Below are 16,362 nucleotides of genomic sequence, written 5' to 3' on the forward strand. Positions count from 1 at the left end.
AGAGAGGGAGAAGGACTCCATACATCACAAGAGGACATGTATGAGGTCCAGAGAGATGGACCCATCAAATGCTGGGAGAAAAATGGAAGATGGGTGGAGCAGATGGCCGTGTGAGTCAGCAGTATGTTTGATAAGGCTGCATTTAAAGGAGGCAGTTTGATCAAATGCAACAGAAATGGACGTGTCACTATCAAATATCACCCCCGGAGAGTGCCGATTGGATGGATTACAAAATAAGAGGCAGGGGGGGTAAGGGCAATAGATCTAGAGAACACATTTATAATTAGTTGAGGATTTACAGTACAGCGGGTTAGATCTACCCAAAGAGCAGAGCAAACAGGCGCTGAAAAAGGAACTCTCAACTCCTGCTGGACTCTTAGGCAACAAAGCCTCTGGGGATCACATTCTTCATACTCTATTAATAAAAGACAACTAAGCGGCCAAATGGACCTTGACAGGTTTGCTCGCTTTTGTAAGAATCACATGAATTTTTGTCTAACTTGTGTCGTGTCACATATTGAAGCGAATACATTGTTTTTCTCTCCTTTCTTTAGATGTTGATATAGATGAGCGGTGGAATAAATGAATGCGGTATACCCAAGTTTAATTTGAATTAGAGGTGGCGTCCGTGATTTTAAGCTACCTTCCCCTTCTGTGTTTGAACTAAGAACACATCTCGTTTTAACCTCTATATAATGTTTGTTTTTGCGATGGCAGAGTAAGTTAAATATGGCACATGCTAACATTCTGAAGGTCCAACAGGATATCAACAATCCTCAGACTCTACCTCTAATATCAATCAATTAATCAAATTTAAAAAGAAAACTAAAAATACCTATATCCCTGTCCTATCTATAGACAGAGCAACACATCATTATGTAATCAATGCCAACAGACCGAAAGTTGAGTAAAACTAAATGAAATTCAGGATACAGGTTATATATTCTTGGTCTTTTCTGCTATACTTGAATGTAAGACTAAGCACTTCTTCTCATTGTGACCTCTCCTATGGTTTATTAGATTTTGAGCTCATTTCTATCTCTTAATATATAAATAAAGTAATAAAATCGAAGAGTGAATTTTATAGATATGTTATAGTATATATGATATATGATACAAGAATGTTGTTTACTTGGAATAATTGAAGTATGTCTGAGGACACTGCTACTGTAGGTCCCACCAGACAGTAACAGATGTGATATGCATCATAAGACCTTGGGTCCCTTGAAAGGCGCTATTATAAAGCTATTATTATTATTATTATTAATGTTCTTGTGGTGGCTCTGTTGTAGTGTGAAGACATGTTTTGACCATAGAAAAATATTTGCCATCTTAGAAATCAGTAAAATGTGAATACCCAGAGAGTCTGAGAGGATGCATTGTCATTGTCATTTCTCCGGCTGACTACTTTGAATAAACCTTCAGTTTGTCAGGTTTCAGATTGGTCTCCAGCTCCCTCGTTCAGTCACTGATCCAAAAAGAATTCCCATCACACCTACCTTCCTCTTCTTGAATGCTTGTCGTGCCAGGTATCCCCTGCAGGAAGCTTGGAACAGTGTCAGATTACGCTTGGTCTGCTCGTCTCTCTGTTCCTCCAGTTTAGCCAAGGTGCCGGCTCTGAAGAACAGCTAGAAAGGAAAAAAACAATACAATCTAATTCACTTATTAGCCAAGGATACAATTATTGAGAGATCATGTGCTGTAATGCTTTTTTAAGCCATGGGGAAATTGGATTTAGAGGCTTTAGTGTGAGGCACAGGAGCAAAACATAAACAGTAATACAAGTAAATATGTGCAGAGAAGCAGTAAATCAATAACACAGTGTAATCCTTGGACAAGTGAGTGTTATCTCGTTGAGAGGGCTGTGATTAAGTTATTAACTGGGAATATCAGCCTTGTCTGTTTCTAATCTGGGCCAAAGGTAAAACAAAGGTAAACAGCCGATATAAAGCAGATCACATAACGGCCTGTACCTCACAGGGATTAGGCACTGTGAATGCATCCCATATATGATGGCAGCCAGCTATTAAAATGGATGGATGAAGGTGTCACGGATGAGTGAAGGAAGCAGGACCCAAATGCAGATAACCTTTGAGAAACCCTTTATTTCAAGGATAAACGATAAATACCGAACAGAACACTCTCCGGTGAACTCCGTCACCAACAAACAATGACCCAACACTGAACACAGACAGAGACAAGACTAAATACAAGAAGGGGTAATCATGACAACGAGAAACAGCCGGGCAGGGGAGGAGAAACACAAGGACAACAGGTGAACACAATCGGGTAATCAGGGAGGGAAACAGACAGAAAGCAGACAGGCAGGAAATGGGGGTGAACACTTAACACAATAAGACAGGAAACCCAAAGACAAGAAAAACACCAACACAGACAAAACTACAAACGTGACCCAACATGTGAATTGTGACAGAACCCCCCCCTCAAGGGACGGATTCCAGACGTCCCTAAAAAAAAAAAAAAAAAAAAAGTCCAAACCCCAAGCAGGGTGGGCGGAGGGGGTCCGGAGGACGGGTCTTGGACTGACAGCCCAGGAACACAGCGGAGGACCAGGAAGGGGTCTCGGGCGGACGGCCCGGGGGGCAAGGTACAGTCCAAAAAGGGGATTCGGGCGGACTGCCCGGAGACAAGGCAGAGAATCAGGAAGGGGTCTCGGGCGGACGACCCGGGGTCAAAACAGAGTCCAAGGTGGGGACCATGGAGGACCGAAGGCAGCGGCAGGAAGAGTCAGGGGGCCGGGCCCGAGGGCGAAGACCGCAGCCTCTCAGGGGGCCGGGGCACCGAGGGCGAAGACCCGCAGCTCTCAGGGGGCCGGGATCGAGGACGAAGACCTCGGCTCTCAGGGGGCCGGGCTCGAGGGCGAAGACCGCGGCTCTCAGGGGGCCGGGCTCGAGGGCGAAGACCGCGGCTCTCAGGGGGCCGGGCTCGAGGGCGAAGACCGCGGCTCTCAGGGGGCCGGGCTCGAGGGCGAAGACCGCGGCTCTCAGGGGGCCGGGCTCGAGGGCGAAGACCGCGGCTCTCAGGGGGCCGGGCTCTCAGGGGGCCGGGCTCTCAGGGGGCCGGGCTCGAGGGCGAAGACCGCGGCTCTCAGGGGGCCGGGCTCGAGCCTGTGTCGACCGGACAGGATCAGGAGGCCGGGCAGGAAAGAGCTGATGGGCCAGTTCCGGAGATCGGGCAGGACCCGGTGTCGGCCGGACAGAAACCGGAGCCGGTCGGACAAGCTTCGGCAGGACCCCCGCGGAAAAGGACCAGGAGTTGGCAGGAACCCCGGCGAGACCGGTGATGGACATGGGGCTGGCAGGGCCCCCGGTAGCACCTCCAACGGCACGGGATATAGGGCTGGCAGGACCCCCGGCAGAAGAGTCTTCTGCGGGACCTCCAACGGGACAGGAGAAAAGATTGGCAGGACCCCCGGCAGGGGAATAGACGGCGGGACCTCCAACGACACAGGACACAGGGTTGGCAGGACCCCCGGCAGGGGAGTAGACGGCGGGACCTCCAACGGCACAGGACACAGGGTTGGCAGGACCCCCGGCAGGGGAGTATTCTGCGGGACCTCCAACGGCACAGGACACATAGCTGGCAGGATCCCCGGCAGGGGAGCAGACGGCGGGACCTCCAACGGCACAGGACACAGAGCTGGCAGGACCCCCGGCAGGGGAGCAGACGGCTGGGACCTCCAACGGGACAGGAGAAAGGGTTGGCAGTACCCCCGGCAGAAGAGTATTTCTGCGGGACCTCCAACGGGACAGGAGAAAGGTTGGCAGGACCCCCGGCAGGGGAGTATGACGGCGGGACCTCCAACGACACAGGACACAGGATTGGCAGGACCCCCCGGCAGGGGAGTAGACGGCGGGACCTCCATACGGCACAGGACACAGGGTTGGCAGGACCCCCGGCAGGGGAGCAGACGGCGGGACCCCCAACGGCACAGGACACAGGGTTGGCAGGACCCCCGGCAGGGGAGTAGACGGCGGGACCTCCAACGGCACAGGACACAGGGCTGGCAGACCCCCGGCAGGGGAGCAGACGGCGGGACCCCCCAACGGCACAGGACACAGGGTTGGCAGGACCCCCGGCAGGGGAGTAGACGGCGGCGACCTCCAACGGCAAAGGACACAGAGCTGGCAGGACCCCCGGCAGGGGAGCAGACGGCGGGACCTCCCAACGACACAGGACACAGGATTGGCAGGACCCCCGGCAGGAGAGTATTCTGCGGGACCTCCAACGGCACAGGACACAGGGTTGGCAGGACCCCCGGCAGGGGAGTAGACGGCGGGACCTCCAACGACACTTGCGTAGGGGCTTGAATAGGGAATGGAGAGGGAACTCGAGCGGAGACTTGAGAGGGGACTCGAGAGGAGACTGGAGAGGGGACTCCAGAGGGGACTAGAGAAGGGAACACGAGAGGGATTTGAGAGGGGAACTAGAGAGGGGACTCGAGGAGGGACCAGAGGAGGGACCAGAGGAGGGAACTCGAGAGGGGACTCGAGGGGGAACTGGAGAGGGGACTCGAGATGGAAACAGAGAGGGAACTCGAGAAGGGACTACAGAGGGGACTAGAGGAGTAACTAGGGAAGGGAACTCGAGAGGGGAACTAGAGAGGGGACTCGAGGAGGGACTAGAGGAGGGCCTAAAGGAGGGACTAAAGGAGGGAACTCGAGAGGGGACTCGAGGGGGAACTTGAGATGGAAACAGAGAGGGGACTCGAACAGAGACTAAAGAGGGGACTAGATGAGAGACTAGAGGAGGGACTAGATGAGTAACTAGAGAAGGGAACTCGAGAGGGAACTAGAGAGGGACTCGAGGAGGGACTAAAGGAGGGAATTCGAGAGGGAACTGGAGATGGAAACAGAGAGGGGACTCGAGAAGGGACTACAGAGGGAACTAGAGGAGAGACTAGAGGAGGGACTAGAGGAGTAACTAGAGAAGGGAACTCGAGAGGGGAACTAGAGAGGGGACTCGAGGAGGGACTAGAGGAGGGCCTAAAGGAGGGAATTCGAGAGGGAACTGGAGATGGAAACAGAGAGGGGACTCGAGAAGGGACTACAGAGGGGACTAGAGGAGGGACTAGAGGAGTAACTAGAGAAGGGAACTCGAGAGGGGAACTAGAGAGGGGACTCGAGGAGGGACTCGAGGAGGGCCTAAAGGAGGGACTAAAGGAGGGAACTCGAGGGGGAACTGAAGAGGGAACTTGAGATGGAAACAGAGAGGGGACTCGAACAGAGACTAAAGAGGGGACTAGAGGAGAGACTAGAGGAGCAACCAGAGAAGGGAACTCGAGAGGGGACTCGAGAGGGAAACCAAGAGGGGACTCGAGGAGGAACCAGAGGAGGGAAACCCGAGATGGGACTGTGGCAGCTGGGATCGGGACCATGGCTGCTGGGGCCAGAACTGGGGCTGAAACCATGGCTGCAGGGACCGGAATTGAAGCCAGAATCATGGCTGTTGAAGCCAGAATCCTGTCTATAAGATCCAGCTCTGAAGTCGGAAACATGACTGTATAGGGCGCTCTTGGAGCCGGGACCATGGCCGCTGGGGCCGGCCCTGGAGCTGGAAACATGGCTGTATGATACAGTTCTGGAGCCTGGATAATGACTGTGTGGGGCGGTCTTGGAGCCGAAAACATGGCTGCGGGAGCCTGTACTGGGGCTGGAACCATGGCTGCTGGGGCCTGTACTGGGACTGGAACCATGGCTGCTGGGGCCCGTACTGGGACTGGGACCATGGCTGCTGGGGCCCGTACTGGGACTGGAACCATGGCTGCTGGGGCCCGTACTGGGACTGGAACCATGGCTGCTGGGGCCCGTACTGGGACTGGAACCATGGCTGCTGGGGCCCGTGCTCCTTGTCTGGCCTTGCGACGACTCCTCTTAGCAGCCGCCTGAATACTCCGTGGGCCTCCATAAGCCTGACGACTTCCAGCACATGACTCCAGAACAGGAGCAGGAACTGGGACAGAAGCATGGGTTGACCCCAGACGGACCACTCCGAGACATCTGTAGTCAGCAGGCTGGAAATCACACCTCCAGAGGAAGTCCAACATCCAGTCAGGTAAGAATTCCACCAAGTCGGGCTTCTCCATCGCCAACCGGTGCGCCTCTACCAGGGCGGCCTCCTTCAGCCGAACACTGGACGCTTCCTTCCACCAATCGTGGCAACATTCCAAAGGAAAAGAGAAATGTTGCAGCTCCACCTCAAAAGGATCGTCTGCTGGGTCCATTTCGGGTTGGGTCATTCTGTCACGGATGAGTGAAGGAAGCAGGACCCAAATGCAGATAACTCTTGAGAAACCCTTTATTTCAAGGATAAACGATAAATACCGAACAGAACACTCTCCGGTGAACTCCGTCACCAACAAACAATGACCCAACACTGAACACAGACAGAGACAAGACTAAATACAAGAAGGGGTAATCATGACAACGAGAAACAGCCGGGCAGGGGAGGAGAAACACAAGGACAACAGGTGAACACAATCGGGTAATCAGGGAGGGAAACAGACAGAAAGCAGACAGGCAGGAAATGGGGGTGAACACTTAACACAATAAGACAGGAAACCCAAAGACAAGAAAAACACCAACACAGACAAAACTACAAACGTGACATAACATGAGAATTGTGACAGAAGGACTGTCTCCAGCCAAGGTCTCTCCACACAAGTCCCAGTGCCATATAAATTACCAAATCCCAATTTGAGTAGTTAACAAAGCAGAAGCGGGAAATGATGGAGCGGCAAACCAGCAGGGAGGAGTGATGCATTCAATGACACACCAGTGAATCTGTCTCATAGCCCTTTCTATGATGCTCATAATGCAATCATAAACAAATGATTAAAACAACAGGAATTAGAAAACAGTTTGTAAAAAGTGATTGTTTATACTGCATTAAAGAAATGTACATCATAAAAGGGAGAATAGTTGACAATGCAGAAGCAGAAAATGATAGAGCAGCTTTTGCAAGGGAATATACAGTACCCTGTGTTTGAGTTAAACACTTTAGCCATTCAACAAAGTAAAGTACAATCCAGTAGAATGTTGTGTTAATTCGTGCCACCGTACTTTGTGCATCTAAGTAGTTCACTTCAGCAGTATGAGGCCAGAATAAAGGCATGATACTGTGATATAATTGCATGAAACAGATTAAATGATGCTGAAATAAGAACATAATGAAATGTAAAAAGTCTGAATCCAAAAAAAAGGTTTTTGCCAGGACTGTCTGCATTATTGTTAAGGGAGCAGGGAGAAGAAGTGATGAATTCAACACTTTCAAAAAATGTAAAATGGTATTTTATTTCGACTATTTCTAATGGTCCTGTCAAAAGCCCTGAATCCACCGCTGTTATAGATAATATGGATCTGCTGTAATGGGCATGCAAGTGAGACAGGTTGCTAGGATGCTGCTGGAATGCTTTGTGAAAGGCCAGCTGCGCTTGTCCACTCCTGAGGCCATTTCACACTCCAGAGTATGGCACCATGTGAAGCTGCCTCCAAACCGTGTGTTTTTTTCTAAAAGTGACCTGTACAGACGCACGTATCTCTGAGCACTAGTTCCACTCTTTTCTACATTATTGTTTCCTTTGATTTTCTTTTTCCAGGGCTGATGGCCACTTTCCGGCTGATAGGATTATAGCTCAGTGTGTCAGGCAGAGTTATCTGTGATTACTTTACAACGGGTATGGGGAAAAACAAAGCGGGCCATCAGGTGGGAGAATTTGCTCTAATGACCTAAGATGAAAAAGAATAACGGCAGTAGCACAGTAGTGCCTCTCGGAAGAATGTAAAAAGGGGTAAGGATTGGAAACTCTCCAAAAAAAGGATGACAATCAACCTCAAAGAGAGACAGGTGTAAAGCAAGACAGGCTCCCCCCAGACTGAAAGTGGCTTTTTCAGTAAAAGAAAAAACAAGGATAAAAAGAGGCCTTGTACTGCAGCTCTGTGCTGGAAGCTTTAAGACGAGGGAAACTGGCAGTGATTTACAGCAAAAGGTTTCCTCAATCACCTTAAAGCTGCTTATTTATTTGAGATGTGTCGGCATTACTTACCCTACTGAGACCCATGTGGTAGCTGCTCTTCTCCAAATCCAAGGACTCCAGTAGCTCCTCCACCGCCTGGGTAAAGGCACACATGTACACAAACACACTCTTTAGTCTTTCAACTGCTGGATCCAGTGGGAACCTCTACTGACGCTGCAACACTTCAGCAGTCCACAGTTCCCCTCAGTTGCCATGCTGAACTAATGGTACAGTGCAGCCCCCCCCCTCCCCCTTTTCTTCTCTCACATCCATTCCCGGCTGGATTTTGTTTTGGAAGTAAGCACGGGAAAAGTTTGGCTTCTTAGAATCTCCCAACTACTAATTACAACTTGTCCCACAATAATCCCCCATTCCCTGGAATATTCCTCAAGACACACATAATGTCGATACAGAGGTACACTCTCAGCCAGCCTGGAGCCTCTCCCTGTCCGAGTACCGGCCTGTTTACTGTAGGTGTATTGTTGTCTCAGCCTCCCCTCTCCACTTGATCCTCCAGCCGATCTAGATTACACCAGGAGAGGCTTGCCACTAGTACTGAGGGGCTTTTGTTTGCCAGCGTTTCCACAGAAACTGAGCCACAAAACATGGGCACAGGGGGAAAATAGCTTTTCTACCCCCCCGACCCCATTCTTTCACTCTCCCTTTCTTATTTCCCCCTAGAAACAAACTTTTGTATTTTTATTTTGCACTTTAACTCTGCTTATCTTGAAGAGGACCAATGCAGAGAACACTCTAAATGATGGTTCTTCTACAAATAAATTCAAACCTTCTTTTAAAGGTTTATACAGAGCACCAGTAATGTTGGAACAATTGGGTAAAACCTTGGCAGCTGATGTCCAATGTCCAGATTACAAAAGATGATAAGTACATCTACTTGAACGGTATTTTGTAGCTTTGAACGCAGTAAGCACTTTCTGAGCCACACTACCGATCTGCCTCCTTAACAGGCACGATCCCGATAAGGTTAAGTTGATTAGATCACTACAATGGCTCTGATGAATGAGGGTGTATTTCTCTGTCAGTTGGCTGCTGACAAATCAGGGGCAGATGTAATGAAGCTGCCTCTTCACAACATTAATCTTCCCTGCGCTTGGCCACTGGCGGAGCTGTACTCCCGTTGATTGACTCACTCTCCTCTCGTCCTTAACGATGTAATTCCTCCCGAGCTTCTTTGTGAGGTGCGGTGCCAGTACATCAAAGCGTCGGCGAAACTCCGAGAACACCATGTGATCGGGGTAACCTGTGAAGGTCGGTGCAGAATAACAACGTTAGACTCTTGAAATGTTAGAAGGTCTGTATTTCCAGAAGTGGAATGTAATAAAGTACATATGTGACCTGCTCTATCGAAATCAGTCGCATTGACCTGAAGACACACTTTGAGTTGTATACACTGTTGGAAAGAGGAGATTCCTAGCTTTCTAATGATATCAGGATTGTTTTTGTACTCCAGATATTAAGCAAAATATGTCACATTATATAATGACTGTCTCCGCGTCATCATGTTGAGGAAAAGGCCTTCAGAGTTTCCTCTTCTCTGGAATCCATCGATCTGATTGATTGTTAGCGGAGCAAATGATCAAAATACTACGGAGGGAAGATATTTTAGTTTGGATTACTGGTCTGGGGGAAGCTCGCAAGTGTGTGTGTATGTGTGTGTACATGTGCGTGTGTGTTTGTGTAATTTTGCGTTTGTGTTTGTTTCACTCACGAGAAACACCGGCTGTTGTTATGCCTGCTGTGACGTCAAGTTACTCCGTTCTCCGCTTGTAATTATGCCGTTACAAGCTTCAAAGTTGTATTTATCATCTGAATTTGCCGAAACAAGTTTAATAGACTTTGTTTATTTTAAATCAGATGAAAACAAACTGTAACGGACCATGCCGTGTTATCTATGATTACTATACGCCTTACATTCATAATGTCAGCGGGAGGGAAGGGAAGCAGTGCTGCGCAAGAGCAGGGTGCGAGTGAGAGCTGTCATCTTCCCTTTACAAGCTTCAAAAATGTATTTATCGTGTGATTTTGGAAATAAAAGTTTCATATTCTGAAAGCTAAGACTTTGTTTATTTAAAATCAAACAAAACACCGAACCCTGAAAAACGACTTCCGACTGATTTCGATAGAGCGGGTCACATATACTCAAGTTCTGTAAATAAGCACAATTTAGAGGAACTTGTGCATTACATTACATTAAACCCTCAACCTAATTTCATGCAACTCAATACTTCAACTCCACTACATTTTGGAAGCCAACATTGTACTTTATCTATGTGACAGCTTGAGCCAACCCCATACTTTACGTGATATTAACCGTGATATTAACCCTTACCCTAGCCCTATTCTACTCTATATAATTAACTTTTTACTCAACTATATTTATTTCACAGCTTTAGTTACTTAACCTATTTAGATTTTTAGCTAACACAAATCATAAATTGGTTAAGATACCTAGCAGCTAAAATAAAGTAATTAAAACAGCTCCACCTTTACCAGCTGTGACGAACCAACCCAATCTCACAAAAAAACGTGTAATAACTACGTTGGTCCACAACTTGGGACGTAGTATTTCTACAAAAACGCCTCCCCTTTCCCGTCAATTTATAGTGTTGGTCCACAGCGCAAACGTATTAGTTTAACAAAATCCGCATCTAAAATGGTGGCATAGATAGCCTACGTTATTTTCCCCTGTGAAATTCTCCAACTCAGTCTCACATCACATCGTCATAAGCAAATACCGGAAACAGACCGAAAACATTTAAAAAAAATACTTTATTCCGAGTGTGCTTGCTTTTCTCTTTGAAAGTCATCAAATAACGGCATTGTAATACACGGTTCGGCTGCATTAAATATTACATATCTGCCGTAGTTCGCTATTTATAGAGCCCGGATGAGAAGACTTCTAGAGAAACATGAAGAACTGCCGCCAAAACTGAAAACGTGACGTGGATCATAATTATATCAGCAATTAAACAACATCTTACATTTCTTTTCACACAATACGTCTCCTTGCAGTATCAACACTAATTCGGCTGACTTTTATATTTGATCCAATTGGTAGATAGGCTGTATTTACACCATAAGGGTGCACAGCTGATATAAAAAGACACCTAGTGGTTAAAGCATGTTATTGAATTTCATTATTTTTATTATTAGATATTAATAGGATCCCTATAAAGTATATTCATTACTCGTTATTCTCTTCTAATAGTTAATTAAAGACTGTGTATAATGACTATTTTGCACATCCCTTTCAAGATTTCAAGATTTTCTAAGGTTTATTGACATATCACATACACAACTACTGTACGGTGTAGTTATGCATTGCATGAAAAACTTGGGTCGCAGGTTCCTCAACAGTACATTACAAGATCTATCAATATGTGTGTATACTAGGGCTGTACCCGAATATTCGACTCTTCGAATATTCGTTCGTTGGCCAACTATTCGGGTTTCAATTTCATTATTCGGATATTCGTTATATATATATATTTTTTTATATATATAATATATATCAATAAAGGTGAATTGCCATATTCTTATACTATATTTATACTTTTGAATTGCACTGTTAAAATGCGGAAATATATAGAATCTCAGCCTGTGCTCCTGACATCGCGTTCACTCACAGTCACGAACGCAAACGGCACGCTTCACCTCGCTTCACCTCGTTTCACACACCTGAACACAAAATGCCGAAGACCTCAGCTGTGTGGGACCATTTTAAATTGGACGACGGTAAGAAGAAGGCAGTGTGCCAAATATATGACAAGAAACTGGCCTACCACGGTGGCACAACAACTCTGAAAAGTCACCTGGATGCTGTAAGCAGGGGCGCCGTAAGGGGGTGAAAAGTTAGGACGATTCTAAGGGCCCATGACTGACAGGGGCCCCAAACATTTTTAGTACATTAAGAAAGTAACCTTTCATCAATCATCAACAATTAACATTAACATAACGTCAAATTGATAATGTACTCACTAAACTTACGATTCATTTCACTTTTTTTCTTCCAAAAGTTAATTATCCAAAGCCCCTGTACACCCCCATCTATTTACATGTAATGATTTGGTCCTGCCTCCAAATGCTGTGTGGCACCGCACTTTCTGGCAGAGAGTGAGAGCATGTTAGGATTAGGCATGTTAGGCTAGTACTTACGTGTGTACGATGTCTCAACGACTAACAAAGTCAGGCTTTCAAAAAAGAAAAGAAAGGAGAGAAAGACAAGAGAGAGGGACTAAAGGGCGACAGTATGTCACCCAGTTTTTCAAAAGAAAAGGTGGGTGTGGTCCATGAATGGTGGAAATTAGTCTGTTAGTTAAGCTTAGTCCATTGTAAATAACAATTGTAATTGTTGCTGACATTAAGTACTGTTAATATCTTCACAGAAAATGGTGAAGTTTTTAATTTCACTCCTCTTTTATGCAGGTACATTTTTAGCAGCTATTCATACTAGATCAGTTGTCCCTCCCCTGGTGCCAGGACCAACAGATCCATCTCTTGGCTCCACAGCCCTGTCCCCCCATAAGGCTTTGCAGTCTTGCCATGCTGTCCATTGAAAGCCAGTTGGCTAGAAAGCTGGACTTCAAGTTCAAGGACTTGATCAGTGACTTTTCCTGTAAGAAGGCTGGCGCTGGGCTCTTGGTGAGTAAGGCTGAGCAAAGGCTCGTAATAACTGTTAAAGGGCAAGGCTATGGTAACGATATTGGATCACTACACACAAGATGCATGATGAGAAAAAGACTGAGAACAGGCTCGGATTTAGCACCACCATCCGGCCTTTTACTTTCCATTTCCGTTTTGTTGTCCATTTACACTTTAATACCCGCTTATTTTGTAGTATGTATATTTAATTGAATAATCTGCTGCTTATGTTTGTTTTTTTGTTATAGCATTTTATAAATGATAATATTGGTGTTAATGTTCACTTTATTTTAATTTAAAAGGTTATTTTATTTTGATTTATGAATGTTCCATTCAAAAATGTTATTAAAAAGGCATGTACACCTTAAAAGATGACGATATTGAGGTCTATTGTCAGGAATGTTAGTGTTATATAAAATAGTGAATTCTACTGCAGCAGAATGTTGCACATCTGCACAGTGTTATATTTTCACCGCTCAGTGTCAGTAAATATTGTGCAGTTAGTATAGAGAACCGCAGAGACGCGTCGTAAAACCCGGAAGTAAGTTAGCATTTTTAGCACTTCCGGTTCCTTGGTCAAAAAGCAATGCATTTTCTCCATAGGGTTTTGGAAAATAGCTCGAAATAAGGTCTGTAGTTGACACAAATTTAAGAGATAAGTCACGTTTTGTTCTATGACAGTAGATACATCAGCAGTGACCCCACTGGTAATTTTTGAAGAGTTTACGTGTCTGAAAAACGGTGGTTGTTACCGTGTGGCTGAATAGGACTACAGAAATTGTCGAGGCCGTTGTACGTCATTACGCCTAACACGTAAACACTCACGCTAAGTTTGTTTTCCCCTGTGTTCTGCTTGAAAGCAAGTACCTGCCTATCTTTAGTATCTGTATATCTATATCTGACCATTAGAATATGTATTTTTGAAATTGTCATTTTTAACAAAGTAGTTTTACAAATTATAGAATAATTAATTACCGGTGTTTTCCAATTTTACTCGGCAGTTCGTTTCGTTAGCTAACGTTAGCTAAAGCTAGCGCTACTAGTTAGCTACGCAATGGTTTGTTGCTTTGCTCCGGGTTGCAGCCACAGGTCTTCGCATGAAACGTGCTCGTTCTATCGTTTCCCGGCCAATGTTTTCCAAAGGAGAGTCTGGATTCGTGCTATGAGGTAAACTGACGTTACATTTTTGTCCATGTCACAGTGAAATGTAAATGATGGGTAGTGACTGTTTCGCCGTTTTAGAGATGGCGCTGCTGAAAAGACTGCAACATAAGTAAAGATAATGAATACATCCTATTAAAACCTGTGTGGCTTAAATGATAAGTCTAATTAGTACAAGCAGCATAACGTTTCACCATGTAACTAAAGATTGTAGTCAGGGAAATCGGTTTGACATATTGAACAATAACAAATAACCTCTGCCTGGTAGAGAACTCTCTGCTCCATAGCTTCTCTTGGACGTAAAATCACATGTACATTTGACATTTATATTCAATTTAATATTCCATCCCTCACATACTTTTGTATATATAATAACTTATATTTTGTTTTTCTTGTTATGCTGCTGCAACACAAACATTTCCCAAATTGGGATGAATACAGTAATATCTTATCTTAATTAATTAAGAAATATAACTATTATAATTAGTGTAGCAGCTGACACCTATTTTCAATATGGATTAATCTATCATTTATTTCTTTAGTTCAATTTTCATCTATAAAAATGTCAAAATAGTGAAAATGTTCACGAGACAAAGTGCAAGGTTATATATTTAGATGTTTTGTTTTAGCCTATATACTGTATGTCTTAATGCTCTTATATGTGACGGTGTGACTTCCATGAAACTAATATTTGGTATCTTCCAAACAGACGAGCTGACAGGAAGCCTAACACTCTAACAACCACAACATTGCAAAGGCGAGTAAATGTAAATTAAAAACGATTCACAATTTTTTTATTTCTTCTTCTTTCTTGCAGTGAGGTGAAGCTGACCTTGCACTTGGTGCCAGTAAGGATGTTCCTCACACAGGCTGAATGTGTCTCCCTCCTTACTGACACAGCCCTTGATTTGCAATGCTTCACTAATTGTCATTTCCCTGGCTCCGTAGGGACACTTTACCTCCAGCACAGTGGAAGACCCTACCAGACCATCTGGAGATGCCCCCAACAATCCTGATTGGGAGAGCCACAAACCTGACTCATGGACCTGCATCTGGGTTGCAGTGGTGAATGCCCCGACTCCCTCACATTCATTCATAGTCCCCCACTGTACAGACAAAACACCATCAAGGGCCTGTTGTTGCCCTAGCACCGTGGCAATAGGGAAGCAGTCACACGCTTTGACCTCAGGACAGCTACAAAGTTGCTGGCAGTCAACCTTCCTTTCCTGAACAAATGCCAGTTCGGGTTGGTTCGCTGACCAGTGGTAGCCACCTGAATTGCCCTCTGTTGCTCCTCAGACAATGCCATGCTTGCCACAATTGCCTCACGTCCCTGATGCCCAACATATTTGATAATTTCAGGAACAGTAAGTGTTTCCAAGCTGTAGTGTTCCTCTTCTGGCTCGGGGGAGAGAAGCCAAGAAATTCCTGAGAACCTGCCCCCGAGTCTGTCCCTCAGCCAGTCACGATCTTCGGAGGTGGGCTCTCTTGTCAGCGGGTTGAATGACTTATTGGTTGGAGGAAATAGCTCCTCCACTGAATGCGTACGTTTAGCTGCCTTTGGCTTCTTCCACTGACGGGGTGTCAGAAATATCGTTTCCCACAGTGTGACATGTATACATAAAACAAGACAAAAAGGGCCTAGATAAACGTGGTATACATTAAACAAAACAAAAATGGCCTAGATAACCGGGGTATACAGTTTAAAATGTTAATAATATATTTAAAGTGTTCAAAGTGCAGTTTCAGTGCAAGTCAGTTGAAACGATCTTAAGTTGGGGTGACGTTGAAGTCGTGCGACCCTGCTGCTATACTGGCTTGTAGTTTGTTTATAGCATACTAGATTTATGATTCAAAAATTATAAAAGTAGGGTAGACATGTGGAGATTATCCGGCTGAACAAAACGTGATCCCTCTCTTAAATGTGTGTCAACCACAGACCTTATTTCGAGCTATTTTCCAAAATCCTATGAATTTGCATTGGTTTTTTGACGAAGGAACCGGAAGAAGTTTACTTCCGGGTTTTAGGACGCGTCACTGCGGTTCTCTATTGGACTACAAGATAGATGCAAGCCTGTACAGGTAGAGTTATTTAAAGCATAAATGAGTCGGTTGGGTTCTGGAGGTGTGGTTACAGCAATTGTGCTTGGTTGGCGTGGCCTGGGCCTGGTGGTGGTGGGGCCCAATGTGATATATTTTCATGGGGCCCAAAATCCCTGGCGGCGCCCCTGGCTGTAAGTAGTAGCCTAGCTTAGGTTAGCTGTTGTCAAGTTGCCATGATGAAGCTGCTTTATCCACCGTTTAAACAGTAACGTTACACATGATAAAAACGTGCACTTACTTTGCTTGGAAAATAGTGGCAAGCAAGCAACCGAATTGTTTTCTTATATTAGTTTTTCAATTGTATCTGAATAGTGAAAATAATAGGAGCAATGTGGGAACATCTGGGGCTAAGGCAATTATTGGCATACAGTTTGTTCATTTATTTTTCGTTCTTCATTTAT

At 45.7% G+C, this 16,362-nt stretch overlaps 1 protein-coding gene across 1 annotated transcript in view; it reads right to left on the reverse strand.

The window, feature by feature from the left end:
* The window catches only part of LOC117458059 (unconventional myosin-XVIIIa-like), a 154,833-nt gene that overhangs the window by 52,046 nt on the left and 86,425 nt on the right, over nt 1-16,362 (reverse strand). The window contains exons 28-30 of the mRNA XM_071205366.1: nt 9,187-9,296; nt 8,066-8,131; nt 1,500-1,628 (exon numbers count right to left, since the gene is read on the reverse strand). Of these exons, the coding sequence (XP_071061467.1) occupies nt 1,500-1,628; nt 8,066-8,131; nt 9,187-9,296 (305 nt within the window). The remainder of the gene's footprint in view (nt 1-1,499; nt 1,629-8,065; nt 8,132-9,186; nt 9,297-16,362) is intronic.

Source organism: Pseudochaenichthys georgianus, chromosome 14 (assembly GCF_902827115.2).
Source record: "Pseudochaenichthys georgianus chromosome 14, fPseGeo1.2, whole genome shotgun sequence".
Classification (NCBI taxonomy): Eukaryota; Metazoa; Chordata; class Actinopteri; order Perciformes; family Channichthyidae; genus Pseudochaenichthys; species Pseudochaenichthys georgianus.